Source organism: Eulemur rufifrons, chromosome 2 (genome assembly GCF_041146395.1).
Source record: "Eulemur rufifrons isolate Redbay chromosome 2, OSU_ERuf_1, whole genome shotgun sequence".
In the NCBI taxonomy this organism is placed as follows: domain Eukaryota; kingdom Metazoa; phylum Chordata; class Mammalia; order Primates; family Lemuridae; genus Eulemur; species Eulemur rufifrons.
Genome location: NC_090984.1, coordinates 18593893 through 18615378, shown reverse-complemented (window position 1 = coordinate 18615378; position 21486 = coordinate 18593893). Strand labels below are relative to the sequence as shown.

The window sequence follows — 21486 nt, the reverse complement described above, 5'->3', positions numbered from 1 at the left end:
TGCCCTGCGGGGTGGGGGTGAAGGGGTGGAGCTCGAGGCGGAGGCACGGAAAGGTAAACTGAGGCGCAAAGAGAGTGGAGGCCACGGGGTCGCAGGGGGCGGGATCGTCCCTACCGCTCCCTCCCCCCATTGAGGAAAAAGCTGAATGGGAGGGGGCGGCCGCCGGAAACCCGTGGGGATGGAAACGCGGTTTCCAGGGCAACGCGCAGGGTTAAAGGAGGCTGACGTCACCGCGGGGAGGGCACCGCCCTCCCCCGCCCGCGCGCGTCCGACCACCCAGACCGGGTCCACCCCCCGGGGCAGCCTCACTGGTGGCCACGCCGCTCGCTCATGTGCGCAAGCCAATAGCAGTGCGAGGGGGCCGTGCAGAGGCGGGACTCCGGCGGACCGAGCCGAGTGCGCAAGCGCAATAGTGCAGGCGTTGCGGCCCTCCCCCCCCCCCCGCGCTCCTGCTCACCTGGGGGCGGGGACGTGGCGCTCGGCTGGCGGCCGCGGGCAAGGCGGAAGAGGGGGCGCCGCACGTGGACCCCCGGCGCGGAGCGCTCCGCGTGCACTTGCTCCCACGCACGCGCGTTTCCTTCTGCCCCTCCACCCGCAAGGCCCCGAGCGAGGGCCAGACCCGGCCCGGACCTGCGGCCCCCAGGGTGGGGCCGGGGGGGGGTCTGAGGTTTTGCCAGAGAAATAGGAGTTCGCCAAGGGTTGTAGGCAGAGGGGAAGGGTGCCCCAGACGGGGGACACGGCGTATACAAAGGCCCGGAAACGTGAAACCGTGTGTGGGGAGTCGAGTTGGTGGAGTAAAAATCCAACGACCCCAGAGGGGCGATGCCCAAGTCCGTGACTGCGGACCAAGATGTGGCCAGGGAGGCGGGGCAGGAGGGGGGAACAGAGGCCAGGGCATCGGCATCGGGAGGGGGCCAGACACCTGGCCCGGGCGAGCCGGGAAGGACAGATGGGCCCCTGGCAGCCTCGCCCTGGGGAAGGGAACTGCAGGTGGCCAGGAGCCCAGGACATGCCCCGAAGGCAACTTCCAGTCCACATGGAGGTGTTGGCCAAGGGCAGGCTGGAGATTTGGGGAAGGGGAGCAGGTTTGAAATGCCTGTATATGCACTTGGCCGGAAGTCCGGCCAGGAGAGGCGAGGGCCCAGGGGACAGGAATTCCAGGTGGTCGCCGGCTCGCTGGCTCTGACCAGGTGTCACTTAGGGCAGCCGTCAGAGTGAACGGGGCGGGCCTTTGCTAGGTGGGAAAGTGTCAGCCAAAACCTTGGGTCCGAGGCTTGCCTCTGGAGGTAGCCTGGAAGAAAGTGGAGGGGTGAGGCAGTGCAGGGGCTGTCCACGTGGGCCACTTTGGCAGCCAAGGTGCGAGGAAGCCTGTCCTGGAGGCCTGCGCCAGGGTGGTGACCTCAGAGACGGGCAGTGCTCCTCGGTACTGAGGCAGCTGTGCCGGACAGGAGGTCACTGAGGGTCACGGCTTTCTGCTTGAGACCAGAGTCCCTGGAGGTGGCCCAATGGGCGCTCAGAGCTGGCTCCAAGGTTCTCAAATGCCAAAGGCCGGTCAGGTGGTGGCTTAGGGTGGGCCCCTGGCCAGAAGCCACCAGGGAGATGGGATTGAGCCGGTGCCCATGCACAGCCGCCCCCACTGGGCCTGGCTCCACCCACCCTCCTCTCCAGGCGCCATGGGAATGGGAGTTACCTCGCTGGAGGCTGGGGACGCCACCGCCCCGTGGCCAAGGGTGTGGGGCCCAGCGGTGGCCAAGGGCGTGGGGTTCCACCGCCCCGTGGCCAAGGGCGTGGGGCCCAACCCAGGAGCGAGCGTGGACTCCAGCCCCGCCCCCTGGCCGCCCAGCCCTGGGAGGCCAGAGAACTGGCAGCCTCTGGTGTCCCTTGGGATGGAGGAGCAGCCTGGCCCAGTGGTGGAGGAGGGGAGGCTGTCACCTGTGGCCCTCCAGCCTGGGCCAGCCAGCGCCTGCCTCTGTTTCCCTCCACCCTCCGTCTGGGGCGTCTTCCCCTCTCTGTCTCTCTCTCTGGCCACTCAGCCTTTCTTTACTTCTGTCCAGACATCTCTCTTGCTGTCCAGCCTTCTCTCAACCCTGCACCACCACTGGCCCCTCCCTGCTGGCCACCCCCTCCCTCACCCCCGGCACACATTCCAGCCTCCTCCGCCCACCCAGCAGCCCCTCCCTAGAGTCAGCTGCTACCTTAGGTGCCCTGACTTGGCGGGGGGAGTAGGCTCCAGCGGGGTCAGAGCTTGGGGAGCACGGGGGAGCCCAGGAGGGCACCCCTCACCCTTCTGGAATGTGGGTGGGGCTGGCCTCCACAGAGGAGAGGCAGTCACCCCGCAGGCAGGCGGGGACAGCTGGCTGCAGCCCCGCCACACATGCCCCACGCCCAGGATGCTGCCCACACAGCCCTCAGGGAAGATGAGCAAAACCCACAGACAGTCCCACACGGGGCCCAGCACAGCCACCAGACACATGGACCCACGCCCAGCATGCCCCCCAACAGTCTATAAAGTATGTGCAGAGGGCTGAGTGTGCCAGGCCCCCAGATGCACAGGCCCCCACTGCACACACACCCCACCAACCTAAGACACCTCAGTCAACCATGTGCCCCACAGAACAAACAGGACGTCTATAAACCCTGGGCCACCACCCCAGACACACACACTGGGGGCAGGGGTGCAGGAATACACTGAGACCTCCAGCCACCCCAGGGGCCCTTAGTTTGCTGCTCTGGGTGGGGGAGGGGGTCTTGTGTTCACAGGTGTGTCCTAACCTGCTCCAACTGAAGGCCTTTTTGTTAATGTGGGAAATACACATGCAGTGGGGGAGTGAGCCTAAGGAACAATTCTGTGTGAACTGTGACACCGAGAAACAAGAGAACAGAGAAGACCTAGGCACTCCCTGTGCACGACTGATCCCAGGTGCTGCAGCCCTGCCAGCTTCCCAGATGAGGCCAAGAAGGCACATAGAAGGACCTGGGCACTGCCCTCCCCCACAGCTGGGCCCCTGGGCTGCTGCTGGCCCTGGAGGGATCCTGATCCATGGCTGAGCAGCTTCGAGTGCCTGGACACATGTTCCCCAGCCACGTGTGTCTGCTTGGATGTGGGAGCCCTCCAGGCACACTGGGGCGGGCAGGTGCCAGGTGCCTCTGGAACCGGCTACATGGAGAGGTGTCTGGGCTCGCACTCATTAGGCCCTGAGCCCCTGCCTCTGCTGGGGGAGGAGGGGACATGCTTTCCACTTGTTCACTCCATCTTGCCACAGAGATACTACCAGCTCCAGGGAGGGGCCACTCTGTGACTCCTTGTGTTTGCAGGGAACCAGCGTGTGGGTAACCCCTGCATGTGGGGCCTTGGTCAGGCATGGGACCCCGAGGTTGAGTGAATGGACAGAGCCTAGTGGGGGTCCGCTCCTCCTGCTCCTGGTGGTGCGGACTCTGGACGCTGCCCCTTCCCCAGTTTCAGAAACCCAGTGGCTGCATCCCTGGCCCCCATGCAGGCAGGCCACCCAGGCCAGCTTTAGGGCCTTCGAGGGCCTTGCAGGGTCTCTGGCATTTCACAGACACCTAATATGTGTTGTGTGCATGGCACTGTGTGTTCCCCGTGAGTGCTGGCCCATCTGTGCACAGTAGATAGGGTTACATTGGGTCTCTTTCCAGAGTCTTGAGTGACGAAAGAACAAACAGGTGTGTGACCCCTGGGAAAGGCATGGGGCTCCCCTAGGCCCTCTGCCTAGGCACAGGCCCCCAGACACCACAGCTCAGTGTGTGTCCTCTGGGTCCCATCCACGGCCCATGTGTCACAGGTGCATGCAGTTGGCAGGGGCTGCGGGATGCTGAGTGCGTCGTGTCTGTGTGAGTTTGCGTGCAGCCGGTGGACACGCTGCAGGTGGAGGTGGGTGTGCACCTGTGCATGGCATGTCGAGGGATGTGCGTGCTGGAGTGTCCCTCTGTGGCACAGGCCTGGCCTTTGGGCTGCTGGGATGGCCTGGCCTGGGCAGGAGCAGACGGGGCTTGTGCAGCCTCCACATTCCTGGGCTGTGACTCAGGCCTGTGGGGAGGGCGAGGCCCAGCCTTGAGAAGCCCCCCTCCCCACCCACCCTTCACGACCTCCAGGGTCTTGGATGGGGATCCCCTCCTAGGAGCAGGAGGGAAAGTGAAGTCAGGGTGCAGCTGGATCTTAGGGGCCTGTGGTCTCCTGGGGACCTGGGATCCCACCTCTGGGCACAGGTGGGAGCTGCGGGGAGGGGCAGGTAACCTTTCCTCCTCTGGGCTTCTGGCTACCTTTTACTTGACTATGGCCTCCTGAGACATTGGTCTGCCCTGGGAGGCCGTGGCTGCTGCTGACACACAGCTCTCGTGCCCACCCCAGGGACGTGAGTCACGCCACAAGACACGGGGACATATGCTCTGTGGGTCCCGGCCCACCCGAGTCACGCACGCCCAGCCCTGTCCCCGGCTGCTCCTATCCGGATGGATGGTGCACACTTTAAAGTCCGAGAGCCAGTTCCCTTGTGTTGTACATGTGGCGCCACCCAAACCCCCTCCCGTGTTCTCCGCGCACACCTCGACGCCCGCGTGCCCATGCACACAACGCCACGGTCTTGTCCACACAAGCATGTGTCTCTAGTAATCCTCGCGCCTCCGTCTCTGTGCCCACGGGTCCCCCGCCCACCGGCGCACACGTGCATCACACCTGGCAGCGGACGCAGGCTCTGCAGCCTCCACCCTGGCGCTGAGTCCCCGCGGGTTTGGTCCCGAACGGTCCCACTTGCGCGCCCCCGCGGGGCGGCCGCCAGGTGCACCGACCCGGCCCCCGCCTGGCCGGGAGGGGGCGGTAATTATGCAGCCCCGGGGTCCCCCCCACGCGCCTTTCATCCCCGGCCTCGCCTGTCCCAGGCACAGACGCTCATTACCGCCTCCCGCCCGTCATTAGCCAGGGTAGGGGGAGGACCCGGCGTCCGGCAGGCCGGGCCCCAAGCGGAGGGCAGAGTGGGCGGCGCGGGAGGAGGCGGCCCGCCCCGGTCTCCACGGCGACGACCCCGCATGGGGGGAGGGGCGGGGGCTGCGGGAGACGGCGCCCCTCTGCGACAGCCATCTGGGAGGGGGCGGATTTGTGAATGAGCCCACGGGGCCCGAGACGGAGACGGCGGGACACCGAGACTGGGAGACGCAGGGACGCGAGGCTCAGGCTGAACCCGCACCCCCGCCAGCCAGGGGCCGCGCCGCGCGTCGAGCTGGGAATAGCAACTTCGCCCCCGCGCGGCTATTTTGAGCCCCCTTCTCCCCCGCCACCGCCGGAGCAAGGGCGCGGGGGCGGCCTGGGGGGCGGCGAGCTATGCGCGGGGGTCCAGACGCCGGCTGTGTGCTCGCCCCACGGGACCGGGCCCTGTGCAGTGGCCGTTCCGGGCTGGCAAGGGCAGTGGGCTGCAGGAGGACCCCCTCTCCCACGCGGGGCCCCGCAGCCGGGGGCCGAGCGGAGGGGCGGGACATGACCCGGGAGCCACCGCCACAGCGACAGAGCGAGGCCGCAGCGCCCTCTCGCGTCCGCGCGGGACAGCGCGCCCAACCCGGGTCCCGCGTGGCTGCAGCGGCCGCAGGAGGGTGGATGAAGGGGGTCCCCCGCCCCGCCCCCTGAATCCCCCGCTGAGACACAGGGGCATGGCCAGAGGCGGAGTCACAGGCACACGCAGACGCGGGTAACCACAGAGACACAGGTAAGAGGACAGGTACACACCTGAGACACCAGCGCACAGGGCGGGGTGCGGTTGTATACAGCCACAAGTACCCGCAGGTGTGTCGGTCCCACCACCCTGGGGACCCAGGGGGCCGTGGGCGCTCACGGAGCCCGGTGCACAGGAACGGGCTCCTAGTACACGCCTAATAACTGGGTGCTGGCGGAATGAGTGAATGAACGCGGGCACTTCAGGAAAGCCAAAGACTCAGAACCAAGGAACAATGCGGGGACAAGACTTATCCAGGGGCCGCTGTGACTACGGCCCCCACTCCATGCTCGGGGGCAAGGAGCGCCCCCGCCCTGACTCCGCTGGGGAACAGGCCAGAAAGAGTGGGCCTGGACTGCTGCGGGGCCGGGTGGGTCTGGCCCCAGGGGGTGGGTGGCCCCCTCCCCGCAGGGGCGGCGGGCGGCGGGGAGCTGGGCGCTGCTGTCTCTCCGCTCCTTTTAATAACCACCCTGCGTGAGTGGCTGACGCAGCAGGCTGCTGCTGACGGGGAGTGGGGGGGGGGATGAGGTGTGGAGGGGGTGGCCATGAGTCACACAGCTGCCTGGGGGAGGGGTTCTTGAGCCCATGAGGGGTCCTGGAGACCTTGTTGCTGGAGACAGTGTCCCTGCCCACGCCCTTCGCTGGGTCAGCTCTACCCAATTGAGGCTGCGAGTAGTCTGAGGCCTGGAGTGGGGCTGGGACTTCTCTGGAGTCAGCTGCAAAAACGGGGTCTCTGTGCCCCGACTCCCCCAACTTGGAAGGCCTTGAAGACTTTCTGGGGAAAGAGCTGTGGTTGGGTCTTTGGTCTGGGCAGACAAGGGTCCACCTGAGCTTTTTCCACGAGGGCCGGGAAAGGGGTGAGGGCCCCAGTATGAGTTGGGGCCGGGACAAGGAGCAGGTGGCAGCCACAGAGGGGCCCCCAGGGAGCGCTTTGGAGATGAGGGTCGCTGCAAAGCTGGTTCTCCTGATAGCAGAGGTTTTGGGAGCCCCACAACCAGGCTCAACAGGGGATGCCTTTGGAAGACCCAGGTGGAGGAGCAGAGTGCGTGCTTCACGGGGGGCGGGCAGGCTGTGGGTGTGAAGCTGGGTGGGAGCCCAGGCCCAAGGCTCAGCTGAATGTTGGGGTACAATGGGAACTCGAGGCTGAGCCGGGCGTCCAGGTGAGTGTCTGCCTGGGGTCTGGAGATGGGATGCACAATACTGTCCAGCCAGCTGAATGTTGGGTTGTGGATGACGCAACCAGCGGAGGTGAAGTCGGGGTTTGGGTAGGAGTTAGGTGTGGGTGCGAGCCGGGGTTTGTAGGCAAACAAACTGGGTTGGGTAAAGTTGGGGTGCACCAAAATGGGCAGGAGGAAGAATTAGGATTGTGAATATTGGGGTTCACATAAATGGAGTCGTCTGTGTTGGGGTTTGGGTGGGCACTGGGATTGACGACGTGGAGTGTTGGGGTGCTGGGGTAGTGGGATTTCGGTAATGCTGGCAAGTATATCAGGACAGATGTCTGGGTTTGGATGAAGTTGGGGTGTCTGAGAGCCAGGCTCGGTGGGCATAGGGATGTGGGCGAGGTCGACATGTTGGGTTTGCTGGAGCACAGGAAAAGTAGGGGTTCCAACCACATCTAGGGGTCTCCAAGAGGCCCCAGGCCCCTTTGTTCCACGCCGCAGGCAAGAGGGCGGGCACGCTAAATGGGTCAGCTACGCCCAACTGCACGCAGGCCACGCCCCCGCGCACGAGGGTGGGGGACTGCGGACTGGGAACGTCCCAGCCAATCGCCGCGCCAGGAGCCAGCGCCCGGGAGAGGGCGGAGCCGGGACAGGCCCGGCCCCCCAGCTCATGAATATCAGGCGCGGCCGTGGGCTCTCGGACGTTTGATTGGTCTGCGCGGCGCAGGAGGCGGGCCGGTGGGGGCGGGACCACGAGGCAGCCTACATAAGGCCGGGCTCCGGAGCGCCCCCCCCTCACTCGCGCGTTAGGAGGCTCGGGTCGTTGTGCTGTGCCGTGTTCCCGCCTGCGTCAGGGACCTGCCCGGCTCAGTGGTGAGGGCCCTGGCGGCGCCGGCTCTAAGGAGCCCGGGGCGGCGGGCGACCTGTGGCGGCCAGACAAGGCGGGGCCGCGGCGGCACGCCCCTGGGAGGGGGCGGTGCCGGGGCGGGCCCTGGGTGGAGTCCGCCCCGCCGGCGGCGAGGGGCAGCGGGAGACTGGGCCGAGCAGTGGCCGGAGGGCGTACCCCCGCAGTCCCGGGCCGCCGGCAACCGGGGCGCTGCCGCAAAATGGCGGCCGCGAGCTCCAGGCTGAGCCCAGCGAAATGGCGGGATCGCCGAGTGCCCGGATGGAGTGGCGCAGGACGCCCGCTGGGCGCATGCGCGCGCGGCGGGGGCGGGACCACGTGGTGTGTCCCGTTGCCAGGGCCCGATCCCCGACTGTGGGGCCGAGAGTGTCAGTGCTCAGTCCCTTATGCTTCCTGAGCCTCAGTTTCCCCGTCTTCCCACTGGTTTGAACGAAGGCCAGGATGCCTCCTTAAATCCCTGCCGAGCACGCACAGTTCTCGTGTTTCCCACGTTGCCACGTCACGGTCTACGCCCGTAGTTGGACCCGAGTTGGCAGAGTCGCCAGCGCGCGGCTTCCTAGTCGAGTCCTGGCCTTTGGTCTTGGAGTCCTCGGTGGGATCGTTCCCAGCCAATAAATGCTTTGAGTGTCAGCTCTCCGTCCCGCCCATGGAGTAGTTCCCTCAAATACCGGTACCTTAGTCCAACATCACCGCCTCCGGGCCATCCCTCCCCTTCCCAGCCTGGTCATGTTTATAAGGTCGGTATTTGGCCAGAGCTGCCCCACGGGCCTGGGCGGCCTCCCTGACAGCCAGTCCCTGAGTCCGGTGCGCCAGTCACTCTTGGGAGGCATTTTACAGTGAACAAAAGCACCTTCCATTCCAGCAGCCAGTAGATGGCAGGTAGTTAGGGTAGGAGTTCTCCTTGTTTGAGAGGGGGAGAAAATGGGTGCAGTCCTGCCAGAGCGCACAGGCCAACTGGGAGGACCAGTTCAGCCCAGGCAGAGGCTGTGGGGGAGACAGGAGGCCCTGTACGGCCCCAGCCACATTGAGGACTGTGGGGCCCTGTGGGACCCTTCCCCCAGGGAGCCCTCAGTCTGAGAGGTGGGTTGAACTGGGCCAATTGGGGACCAGCAGTCCAGGGTGGTAGGTAAACCATTTTGTGTTTTTTTTTTTTTTTATTTCATCTTATTGTTATGGGGGATACAGAATTGCAGGTTACATACGTTGCCCATGTACCGCTTTCCCCCGCAAGTCACCATTTTGTTTAAATTAAGAACTCCTGTCTCTGAGTTCAGGATAATAAGACAGAAGTGAAATGATTTCCGAAATTTTCCCCTAAGTAGCATATGTCACTTGCATAAAATAGGAGGGAAGGTGGTGAGAGGTGAAGCTCATTAAGGATTTCAATGGTGTGTGCCACAGGCCACCATGGCATCAGATGAAGGCAAGCTTTTCGTTGGAGGGCTGAGTTTTGACACCAATGAGCAGTCACTCGAGCAGGTCTTCTCAAAATATGGACAGATTGCTGAAGGTGAGGCTGGCGCTGGGCTGGTGGCCGAAATGGGGATGGCCTGTCCCTGTTCCTGCCTGTGGGGACTGCTGGTTGCTGACTGCAGATCTCTCTGCTCTGCACAGTGGTGGTCGTGAAAGACAGAGAGACCCAGCGATCTCGGGGTTTTGGGTTTGTCACCTTTGAGAACATTGACGACGCCAAGGATGCCATGATGGCCATGAATGGGAAGGTGAGGGTCCAGGGTTGCAGAACGTGAGCTCCCCTACCCAGCGATGGGGTGGTGCAGAGACTAATCTGTGCCAACCTCTGGTCTCCAGTCTGTAGATGGGCGACAGATCCGAGTTGACCAGGCAGGAAAGTCATCTGACAACCGATCCCGTGGGTACCGAGGCGGCTCTGCCGGGGGCCGGGGCTTCTTCCGTGGGGGCCGAGGACGGGGCCGTGGGTTCTCCAGAGGTGAGTGCCACAAGGGTGGCCCTTGGGGATGCAGTGGAGGCACTGCTGGCAGGAGGTGGTACTCATTTCTCCTTTCTGTCCCTGTGAGCAGGAGGAGGGGACCGAGGCTATGGCGGCGGCCGGTTCGAGTCCAGGAGTGGGGGCTACGGAGGCTCCAGAGACTATTACAGCAGGTGAGGGGTGGTGGATACCCAGCCTAGCCTGTGCATAAGGGTGGCTGGGAGGTGACCAGGTCCTATCCAGTGTCCTCAGGAGGACTCCTCCCAGATGAGATGAGGCTGGCTGGGCGTGGAGCAGAGGTGAGGAGGTGTCCCAGGCAGGCAGGAGCCCGGGCCCTTCAGGAGGATAGCCACAGGGCAGGGGGAGGGCTGGATGGGGCACCATGGGTGGTGATTTTTGATGATTTCCCAGCATCTGTCTTGCTGCCATCTTTGTCACAACCCCCTGACAGATTGCTGGTGTGAGGGTGGTAGCTTAGCCTGCTGCAGGCAGTTGATAAGTAGGTGCTCTCCAGCGCCCACCTGTGTGTGTTCTTCTGCAGCCGGAGTCAGGGCAGTGGCTACGGTGACCGGAGCTCCGGTGGGTCTTACAGAGACAGCTACGACAGTTATGGTAAGTCACGCTCCGAGGGCGCCACGCTGCCGTGGCCTGCTGCGGGAGCTCAGTGCACCTTGGCGCCCTCTGCGAGCCACTTAGGCTGGACACTCAGAATGTCACTGTGCTTGCCCATAAGGAACAAGTCTGTCCTCTCGGAGCCATTTCTACCACAGATCATGAGGGCCAAGTAAACTGACCAGAAAGGAAGGGAGAGCAGGGACCTGCCGAGCAGCCCAGCATAGGTGCATGTGTGGCCCGGCCAGCCGCCCTCGGCTGTGGGGGGGGTTGGCTGCTCCCGAGGCGGCAGGGCCACGCCCCCAGTCTGCACTCGGGAGAGGAATGCCGCGTCTGTTGCTGCTTCAGTGCCTTTACACTGTACCTGCTTCTTGTCCTCAGCTACACACAACGAGTAAAAATCCTTCCTGCTCAAGATCGTCCTTCCAATGGCTGTATATTTAAAGATTTTGGGAGCTTCGCTGAATCGTTAATGTGTAGTGAACACACCTCCTTGTATTCCCACTTTTGTAGTCATTTCAGTTCTGATCTTGTCAAACCCAGCCTGACTGCTTCTGACCCCCGAGATGGCCTCATTGTTAGACTTTTTTTTTAAGGAAGCACTGTCCGTTTTCAAGGGTTTTCAAAGTGTTTGAAAAGCACTTCAGATTTACTTTTTTGTTTTTACTATGAGCCATGCGTTCTTAAAAAAAAAAATCGCCGGGGGTTGTGTGGGTTTTTGGGTTTTTTTGTTACACTTTTTGGGTTTTTGTGGGGTTTTTTTGGTTGTGTTGCCTTTTTTGTTTCTCTTTTGGGGTCGGCCCCATGAAGTTGGGTGCCCCATTCACTTCTGAGATTGAACAGACTCTGAATCCGCTCTGTCGGAAGCTGAGCAAGCTGTGGCTTTTTTCCAACTCCGTGTAAAGTTTCTGAGTGTAGTGTGGTGTAGGACACCGTCAGGGCGGCAGCAGAGGCTGCCCTGGAGCCCTAGCCCATCTGCCCATCTGCGCTGTGTGTGCCCCGCAGTAGACGTGCAGACATCCCCCGAGAGGTTCTTGAAGATGTTTATTTATATTGTCCTTTTTTACTGGAAGACGTATGCATACTCCATTGATGTTGTATTTGCAGTGGCTAAGGAATTCTTGTATGCAGTTTTCTTTGGCTTTACGAAGCTGATTAAAAGACTGTGTGAAATGAACCTTGCTCTGACAATTTCCCTTTCATTGCACAACACACTCCCTGCTGGGCTGTTGCAGTCAGACCTGAGCAGGAGCAGTTGAGGAGGAGTAGGTTTGCAAGTCCTACCTGAGGCCTGCGGAGAGCTAGCCGAGGAAGGCAGAGCAAACTGACGCTGGCCAGGCGTTGTGAACAGCTGATGGCACCATCCCTTTAGGTGAGCGAGGTGGGTGACGGGAGCGCAGCTCAGACAGCAGAGCAGCCCTGGGAGGCCTCCCGCAGGGGCAGCCCAGGGCTTGACAGGACTGGCAGCAGGGACAGTGAACACTTGGGCACCTGACGCTGACCGGACAGCCTTAGTCTAGCAGCAGGCCAGAGAGTGGACGGCACGTGGCGTCCCTGGGTGACCAGACTGACCAGCTCGTTAGCTAGTCCTGCTGTTGCTTCACGAGTTCTGAGCGTTCTCTGCTAGCCTATGGAAGCTGCAGCCCTCGGAGGACAGAAGTGTTGTGCGCCCAACAGAAACCTCTGAGACGCAAGCTGCTCCCTTGGCTAGCTCATATGTGGAAATAGCCCTGTAATTCGAGGTAACTCCTTTCGCTCGTGTCCGCATCCCTCTTGTCAAGAGCTCATTTGAAAGTAAAGTTATGTACCCGGGGAATGTTCCTTTGACTGTTTTTTATTTTTCCTTTTTAAATTTATTTTTTTTCAAATCAAACTAGAACTAAAGTCAGGCCCTGCGATTTGCTCTTTCCCGCTTGTGGCCAGGCGAGCGGCCTCGGGCACAGTCACGCCTTGCTCTAGGTACCATCCATTAAGCAAAACTGGAGACCACCGAACGCCCTGCCTTTTGGATTTTTTGCTCATCAATTGACAGTCTTTTCCAGACCTCTTTAAGTCACGCACCTAACTGGCTTTCTCTGATGTCTGTTGCCACCGTTAGTTTTTTCCAGAGCCCACACTGGCCTCTAAGCAGCTCCATCCCGAGTGGGTAGCTGGCTCTGCCGAGGGGAATGTGGCTCTGGCCGCATCTCAAGGCACAGGCCCGCCCCGGGCACACTGTCCCATGACGGTGCCTCTGACGTCATGGCCCCATGACTAGCTCGAGACCACCCTCATGGGAGCTGTGGATGGTTTCCGGGGAGGGTGGGGGGCAGCTGCGAGCCCCAGCAGGAACGTCTGGATTAATGCTTCTTTGCTTTGGCAGGTTGAAGGGGACCCAGCCGGGACACAGGGAAGGGTGGCCCAAGAGCAGCGATGACCTCAAAGGGTCACTGTCCCAGGAGGGATTTCACCTGGAAAGAGCCAGAGATGCAGCTGCCTGCCTTCGGGGGTTGTTCCTGTAAGTGCTGTCAGGTGGGTGGCATGTAGCTGCATCCCTGTCCCCGGCGGTGGCTGGGCCCACCGGCATTCCCGCGCCTACCCGACCCGGACAGGGGAGACCCCCGCCCAGGACTGCACATAGAGGCTTTGGCCCTGTCCACTCCTCACCCCCCCCCCTCGTTCCAGTAGGTGCTTCGCCAGTGAGGTTCGCACTCCGGACTTAAGGCCATTCCCGGAGGACAGGATAGGCCGCGGCGCTGGCGGCTGGCACGGCGGCCAGTCCCCACCCCAGACAGTGGAAGACATGGAAAGGCGCTTTTAATAAAGGGCTGATGTGTGCACCGGAAAGCTGAGTCTGTGGTTTAGGGTGCGGCTGCTGAGGGCGGGCCCGTGGACGGGGCAGGGAGGACCTTGGTGGGTCGGGGCAGGAGCTGCACCCAGGCAAGGACCGCAGGGTCCCCTCATTGTGCCGGGACCAAGTGGGCACGCACTGCGGATGGGCTGTCCTGGCCTCGACACGGTGCCAATGGCTGACCTGGGGGCTGCGCAGAGCGCGCCGGGCGGAGCCGCGGCCGGGACACCGCATGCTCCCTACCCCACACCCGCGAACACTGCGGCCCCAGGGAGGTGCGGGGCGAACCAGGCCGGTTTTTCAGGGAGCCTGAGGCAGGCGGGCTCCTCGCGGGACGCCCTCAGGGCTTTGCCGAAGAGGGAAGATCCCCTACTCTGGCGTAGCGCGCGCGGGCTTACATGCTGGCGCCACAAGCCTGGGCCGGGTAGAGGAAACTCAGGCCTGGCGGGCCGCGGGGCACTGTGGGTAGCGACTAGCGCCACCAGCCAGAGGCGGGGCTGGTGGCGGTTCCGGGCACAAGCCCCGCCCCCGCTCCCCATTGGCTGGGGCCGCCCCCGCACGCCTGAGTGACAGCCGTGCGTAGGGGCGGGGCACCGCCACCGCTTCCGCCGGGCTATGGGGCCGCGCGTGGTGCCGCGGCCGCTCCCGGCGCTGCTGCTGCTACTGCTGCTGCCGCCGGCGCTCCTGCTGGTGCGCGGGCTTGGGGCGGCTGTGTCCCCGGCGCCGCGCCCCGCGCAGGCTGCACTCTCGCCGCCGCCCGCCGTGACGAACGGGAGCCAGCCAGGCGCGCCGCACAACAGCACGCACGCGCGCCCCCCGGGGCCGCCGGGCTCGCCGCTACTGCGCTCCTTCTACGTGCTGACGGGCTTGTGCGGCCTGGCCGCACTTTACTTCCTCATCCGGGCCTTCAGGTGCGTCACCAGCCGCGGCCAATCCGCGCGCGTTCGTTCGTCACGTGCCGGGCCGCGGGCCCCACCTCTCCTCTCCGGAGTGGGCGTGTCCGACGCTTTGTGGACGTCATCACGTGGTCGGGCGGTGCGGGCGGTCACGTAAAGCGCCCCCGCCTTAGGCCAAGGTGGCTGTCGGGTCGGGGCCGGAGTCCCGCCTGGTTCGGGCGTGGTTTCGCTTGCGCCGCGGGGCTGCTGCTGCCCATTTCCCCGGCGGAACAGCCGAGACCGGAGCGTGCCGGGCCCGGGGACCCACAGATGTCCCGACACGCCCCCGACCCCGGGGTCCTGTTTCTGCCTTCGCACCTCCGCCCCGCACGACCCTTGGGGGCTGCCGCTCTCTGCCCATGACTCTGGCCCTGCCGCCCGGCGTCCCCCCTCGCTCCTCGGGCCGCCCGCCTTCCCTGGCCACGGCCCGAATCCCTGGGCCCTTAATTGCCTGCCCCATTTTGAGGTTCTTGGGCGCCCTTTGGAAGGGCCTTGATCACACACTGACGACCGTGTCCCTTCCTGTCACCACTCTGGCAAAGTCCAGGCGCTTTTCAAGAGGCCCTTGGTGCGGAGTTCCCTTCTCCCGCACACCCTGGTGGGCAGGGCTGGGCCCAAGCGGGTCCTGCACTCGGCTGACGCTACAAATCCCCAGACTCTGTGTTTGCATCAGTACTATGGGGTGACGTCAGCACCGTCTTGCTGGGGTCACGGCTCAGGGCGAGGGGAGGACCTGCAGAGGATCCACCTACCCCACTGCCACCTGAGCAATTAGTAATTGTCATAGCGATTTTGATGTAAAAGAAACAGACACAACTAGACCAGGGAGATTTGCAGCAGGGTCCTGGGGTCCTGGGGAAGGAGGGTGGGGCAGGGGGTACAGGGAGGAGCTGCTGAGTGTGCCCGGACCTGCTTCCAGGTTGAAGAAGCCGCAGCGGAGGAGGTACGGCCTCCTGGCCAACACCGAGGACCCCACCGAGATGGCCTCGATGGACAGTGACGAGGAGACGGTCTTTGAGACCAGGAATCTGAGATGGTGCGCAGCCCTCCGGGCCCCCAGGGGCCTCTTGGTGGGCGGTTGGGCTACAGGAACAGCAGGGTCAGGGTCATCAGTGTAATCGCAGCAGATGGTTGTGGGCCACAATCGTCTTGGGCACCGCTTGGTCTCTCTTAGCCTCCATTTCCTGCTTTAAAATGAGGAAGAGGCCGCAGCATTTGGGGTAACGGGCATGTGCTCCCGGTCCCACCTTGATGGTCAAGGTTTAGCTAGGTCAGAGGTGGGGAACTGACTGTGGGACCCTGTCAAGGGGAGGAGGATCACGGAGAATCTTCTAGTGGTGTTACTGGGACCAGCTTCTGGAAGGTTGTTCCAGGTAGAGGGAACAGCAGGCCAGACAGCAGCACGGCTGGATGAGGGAGAGCCTGGGGCGCAGAGCAGGTGTCAGCCTCAGCAGGGTCCTAAGCAGGGGGTGACAGGCCTGTGTGCTCCAGTGTGGCTGCTGTGGGGACCTCGACTTGCTGGGGGTGGCAGGACCAGGGAACAGGTAGGGCACCCTAAGGTCAGACACCAGCCTGGGAACATTTCCATGGCCTATTCTACCTCTTGGCTGGGAGGCCCCTTCACTTGAGGCAAACAGCTGGGCAGGGTGAGCAGACAAGGGAAGCAGACCCTGGTGGGCTGCAGGGGTCCAAACGGGCTATCCCCTCCTGTGGGCAGAGCACCCCTGCCTGCCCCGTTTGAGGTGGATACGCCCCAGCTGCCTCTGTCCAGCGGGTGGGCCGTCACCATGCCTCACTTCTCATCCCTTTCTTCCTGCCTTGCAGATACTGAGGTGGGGAGGCGGCATTTCCAGTGGCCCTGGGGGATGGACAAAAGATGGGACCCACCTCAGTGTCCAGCACGTCCCGCCTGTCCTCCTGCTGGCCCGGGTGCCTCACCAAGTGCCAGCCTGAGTGCTTCTGCTGGAACCTGTGCCACCACCCGCCTGTCTGCCTTCCCTGATCCTCTCTGCCTGGACAGCACAGCCTGGCCTCCCCGATGCCGCCTAGGCCTGGCCAGCATTCCAGGTGGTAGAAGCCCGAGGGGCCCCAACAGCCGCTGCCCAGGGCTCTGAGGCCCCCTTGCTGGACCGTGACTTGTGCCGCTCTCTGTCCCCTGTGGGCAGGGGGCCCGAGAGGCCTGTCTGGGAGTGCCTTCCCGCTGGGCTGGGAACAGTAAACATAGCACTGTTTCTGTAGCTGGCGTGGGCCCCCTGCTGCGTCTAGACCCAGGCGTCCTGCCCCAGCCCATGTAGGTAGATGGCAGAGCAGGGCTCAAGCTGGCCTCACTTTCCCCATCTGTGAGCAACCTGGGCTTCTCCAGCTGTCTAGAGGGCCAGGTGAGGAATCTCACATGGTAGGCAGAAAAGGGAGGAGGATCCATTTCCAGCCTCCTGGGACAAGGCTGTGCCACTCGGTTCCTCTGGGCCTAGAGAGAATTCCTATTCATCCATCAAAGCCCTTGCTCTGGGGCTCCCTCTTCTGCACCTCTTCAGCCTGGGGGTCAAGGGCCATGCCCTCAGGGATCCCTCGTCACTCCACTGGCACCCTTCAGGGAGCTTCCAGAGGAGCCCCAGAGCTGTGGTGTAGGGGGCTCGAGTTCCCTAGAGCCTGAGCCCCCCCAATCCGCCTCCTGGGGAGGCTAAGAGGAGAGCTTCCACCCTGGGCAAGGCGCTGCATTGGTTTCCCTGTGGGCATGTTCTTCCTGCAGGCTCCTGGGTCTGGGCAGAGTTCAGCTCTGGCCTGTCACTCCCTCCCCCTGTGAGTTTGGCCTTGGAGAGGCCTAGGGGAGGCCGGTGGCCACCGTGGCTGGAGTTTCCCCCACGCCAGCTGGCCGAGCCACCACCGCCCTGTCATAAGGCGGAGCGGCCGATAGGTGGCAACCTTGTACCACCCAACTTCCTCTGACTCCCCCAGGTTTCTCCCCAGGGGCCAAACCCGGGCCAGTTGGGGAAATAGGTCCCACCCGGGGTCCATTCCCCGCACATCCTCCTGAGCCCCACCTTGCCCCATACCCACCACGGGATGGGCAGGGCCTGCTGCCCCCCAGGACCTTGACCCTGCAGACTCCAGCCTGAGTCCCTGTCCATCGCCAGGGCTGGCCCCACTCCAGTCGGGATCCACTGTCCTCATCCCCAGCGGCCTCCCTCAAGCGCCTCACATTTCCCCTCCAGAACCCCTATCCCTGCCTGCTGCATCCTCAACTGCTGCTGCTTCCTCCAGGAAGTCTTCTCTGACCGTCTGCCCCCTGCCTGGTCCTTAGGAGCAGCCCCCAAAGTGAGGGCGGAGGCCCCAGACGGCAGGGAGGGCTGTGCTTGGGCCTGGGGCAGGCCAGCTGCACCCTGCCTTCAGGCTCTGGCTGCTGTTTCCCTATCTGTCCCTGTGGGCCTGTCTCTGCCTCTGAACCCTGGTTGTATCTGTCCATCTGTTCCTCAACAGCTTGTGTCTCTTGGTCGGTCTCTGTCTCTCTGTCCGACCCACTGGGACAGGCTTTTCACAGGCGTGAAGACACCATCTCGGCCCGCCCTGTGATCTGCGGCCCCCTCCCACAGCTCTGAGCGATTTCTCCAGCTTCAAAAGGCGCGTTAATTACTCTAATGAGGTCAGGAGAGACCCGTACTCCTCCACCATCCGGAGCCGGAACAGGCTGCTCTCCCCCCCACCCCCCTCAGCAGAGAGAGGGGGCTCCGCCTGCCTCTTCCTTTCCCCTCGGCCTGTCAGGGCTGGTCTCTCAAGCCTGCACCCCCAGTGTTAGCGGGAGTAATTGGCAGCCCCCGCCAAGGTTAATGCACTATTAGCTGGGAGTTCTCGGAGGCTAAAAGCCAGACAGGGGCCTGTCAGCGCGAGATGAAAGGCCCCAGATCCCAGCTGGCCTTCCGCATGTGTGTGTGTGTGTGTGTGCGCGCGCGCGCACTTGCATGGGAGCACAGAAGGGGACTCCCGGCGACTCCACCTCAGGCACTCAAACCCATGTGTACAGGCACAAAACCCAACCACCCAGACACAGGACACACAACACGGATGGTCACATGTATGGGATGGACACAGCCTCGCAGGATATGCACACGGCACCCTCCCCCACGTGCCACTGGATAAGAGCAAATAGACCCCGTGGCCCGGGGTCCAGGCAGGGGTCCTGGTTCACTGGCTGTGGGGCTCCAGCTTCTCCATCTGGGAAGTGGGGACAGGTGGACGGTGTGCAGCGGTCCCATAGGCTGGACACGCTGGGGTCCTTAGGGCGCAGCTGGAGCTCGGCTGGTGTGGGCAGCTGGCTCCTGGGGAGTTGGGGACAGGGCTCTGGCCCTAGCACCAGGGTGTCCCAGGGACACGGCTCATTATGCTCGCCCAGGGGACTGCACTTGAGGGCGCTGTGCCCCTCCCTGGGGTCACCAAGGTCGGACCCGTGCCCTGTTTTCTCCTCCGTAGGGGCCTTGGGCCTACGCTGTCCACGTCTGGGGCGAGCAAGGCACTGAGACACCAAGAGCTTTGCTGTGGATAGGAGGTCACGTGCGGCTACTTACATATACTTCATTAAAACACGATAAAACGTGAAATCCTGTACCTCGGTCACTGGCAGAGCTGGTGGTGCCTGCGTGGCACCATGTGGGTGGGGAGTTGTGGACACTGCTGGTGTCTGGACACTGGAGCTCATATCTGTATCAGCACCTGGAGCTGGGGGTGTAGCAGAGAGGCAGGAGGGTGAGGGAGGGGTGTGGTTGGTCCCTTAGTGGCCAGACCATGGGGGTTGCCATGATCTTGGGGTCCAAGCTGAGGTTTCAGGGGCCTGGTGCACAGGGAAATGGGCATTTTAACTTACCAGCAAGAGAAAAGAACACAGTTTTATTTTCAAGGACAAGGACCTAAAGCCCAGGGGAAACCCTGCTCGACCGCGGGACTGGGTCCCCCTCCGCAGGTGGGAGAGGGATGCAGGTAGTGGGTTGGGGCTCCCACCAGGAGTGGAGCAACCTGCCTAGAACCCCATGTGCCCCCCAACCCTGTGACCCCCTAGCGCCCGGTCCCCGTCTGGCCAAGATGGGACTTCTGAAAACCATTTGAGTCGGAGTAGGCAGCGGATTTGGTCCAATTTATTCTGTAATGAGAAATTTCTTCCTGCATATTTTTAGCTTTCTCCATGGCGAGGTGGCCTTTGATGGTTGAGGGGCTGTGGACCTGATCCCGAGCCCCACAGCCTTGCCCTGTGGGCTGCAGAGGCGCATGCAGGTGGTGGGAGACAGGGCCGGGTACTGGGCGCAAGCCAGGGCCAGACAGAAAAGACCCCTCCCCGAGTCCAGGGCAGACCCCCACCAAAGACCCTGCCCTGGGTCCGGGCCTGGGGCTGACAGCCAACCCTGGATAACCCCTGATCCTGAGCAACCCCTGTCCCTAGAGTGAGCCTGACCTCCAACCCTTGACTCCAAAGGAAGCTTATTCCAGCGTGACCCCCGTGGCCTCAACGATCCCCACCGGCTAAGCCTGGAGGCTGGAATGGCCCCCCACACTGGAGGGGACAGGGCTTCTCGGGTACCCACAGTGGCCCGTGGCAGGGCAGGGGCTCCCTAGAGCAGCCTTGCCTGGGGCTGGGCCTCGGGCCACCCTGCCCTGCCCTGCCTTCCCTTCCTCGGCCCCTTCCTCTCGGAGAGGCCGGCGGGCACGCGGGCACGGGGAGGTTGAATGGGGGACGAGCTGCCTTTGTTCCTGTCCCTGCTTGGGCTCTGACCTTGAGGGAGAGACAAGAACAGAAGGAAAACGGAGCTTCTGCTCAAATCCGCTCAGTGGTGGCAGCAGCCGCGGCTCCCGACTCGGTGGCCCCTGCATGCAAATGAGCTGCCCAGCCAGGCCTTTGCTGAGGTGGTCCCCTCGGCCTGGGTGCCCTTCCAGCTCCCACCTGGGCAGGTCCAGGGCCTGTGTGGTTTGAGAGAAAAGACACCCTGCCCAGCCCACCCCTCGCAACCTCTGAGGTCCCATCAAGTGGGGGGGGGGGGTTCTTGTCCCAGGACAGGGGAAGCTTCCAGAACTCCCATCCTCCCCCAGCGGGATGCTGGGGCTGGGCCGGACACACGGAGAGCCCACGCTGGTGGCCCCATATCCTGTGCTCCCCTCCGGGAGGGGCTGACCCCTTTGCTCCCCAAAGAGCCAGACCAGACCGAGATGCCCGGGAAGCTCTCCTGCCTCCCTGGGCCACAGGAGCCCTATGTGGCTGGAACCCCAGGCCCTCACTCCGGTGTGCCCAGAGCCTCTGTCCAAAGGCCCTGGCAGGTGACCGTGAGCCTCCTGGGTCTGCCCAGCCACCTCTTGGGGCGGGTTGCCACCCTCCACTGAGGGTCCACCTGAGCCTGGCCTGGGCCTTCAAACTGGGGCATCTGTGGCCAGGTCAGGAGACAAGATCTTGAGCCCAGAGCACCCAGAACATCATGCTGATCCCCCTGCATGGCAGACAGCATTGAGGACTGGTCCTGGCAGGGAGGGTGGGGCACAGGGTGGAATGGACTTTAATGGGAAGAGACAGAGGGAAGGACTTCCAGGCAGGGTACAGACGGCAAAGGTCGAGTGGTGTGGCCCTGTGGGGAAGGAGGCTGCACACGGGACATGTGACACGCTCATATTAGAGGTGTGTGGCTGTGCTGGGTCCATTTCCGATTCTGCTTGCTGGGGCACAGGCTAGTTTACCAACCTCTGGGCTCTCACGGTCCCCGCAAGGAGTTTCGATGATCCCTCACTTGGGGACCTTCCAGTCCAAGAGGGCCTGGATCCGAAACTGGGGTTCCTTCTGTCCCCAGAGAGTAGAACTTGGCTGGGCAGCACTGGCTGTGTCCAGCAGCCAACACTTGGTGACAGCGTACCCTTCACAAGCTAAGTGTGCATAAGAGCATACATGGAGCACAGGCCCCAGTGCCTTGCCTGTGGTCAGCCTCCTAGGAGGAGAGGTGGTTCTGTGTTCCCTGCACAGGTCCAGCACTGGGCCTTTGCTTGAGCGATGCCCTCTGCGGGGAATGTTTCCCATCCTCCCCCGCCTGTTGGATTCCTGCATGTTGACTTATTTGCTGTCCAGTTGGATCTCACTCTGGTCAGACTTGGCATGCACTGGGCCACCTACTATGCACCCGGCACCCTTAGGGATGAGGTAGGGACTGCTCTTCCAGAGAACAAAACAGGCTCAGCAAGGGCCTCCAGAGATGGGTAGTGACTCCCCAAGGGCCCCCAGGGAGGCAGCCACAGCCCTGCTTCGTACTTTGTTCAGCCAGACTCCAAAACTTAACCTGGGGCCAGCGGGGAGCTCAGGCTGGGAGGCGGCTGGGCCTGACGAAGGACTTTTGTGTCTGGGTTTTGTGTCCCTGC

General features: G+C 62.9%; 3 protein-coding genes across 6 annotated transcripts in view; all 3 read left to right on the top strand.

The window, feature by feature from the left end:
- The window catches only part of GPX4 (glutathione peroxidase 4), a 169321-nt gene that overhangs the window by 121440 nt on the left and 26395 nt on the right, over positions 1 to 21486 (top strand). The gene's annotated exons all lie outside the window — the stretch shown is intronic.
- CIRBP (cold inducible RNA binding protein) lies at positions 7678 to 13468 on the top strand. 3 transcript variants are annotated; one of them, XM_069480953.1, is made up of 8 exons: positions 7678 to 7756; positions 9189 to 9297; positions 9402 to 9508; positions 9597 to 9735; positions 9827 to 9908; positions 10277 to 10347; positions 10729 to 12858; positions 13015 to 13462. In XM_069480953.1, the coding sequence occupies exons 2-7, from the start codon at positions 9195 to 9197 to the stop codon at positions 10743 to 10745; spliced, it is 519 nt and encodes a 172-aa protein (XP_069337054.1). In that variant the 5' UTR covers positions 7678 to 7756; positions 9189 to 9194; the 3' UTR covers positions 10746 to 12858; positions 13015 to 13462. The 3 variants fall into 3 exon arrangements, with proteins under 3 accessions (XP_069337054.1, XP_069337053.1, XP_069337064.1); XM_069480963.1 differs by having other exon boundaries at positions 7699 to 7756; positions 12710 to 12858; positions 13015 to 13468; XM_069480952.1 differs by having other exon boundaries at positions 10277 to 12858; positions 13015 to 13463.
- Positions 13790 to 16288, top strand: FAM174C (family with sequence similarity 174 member C). Its single transcript, XM_069456518.1, has 3 exons — positions 13790 to 14088; positions 15032 to 15148; positions 15937 to 16288. Coding segments are annotated over exons 1-3 (414 nt in total). The 5' UTR covers positions 13790 to 13792; the 3' UTR covers positions 15938 to 16288.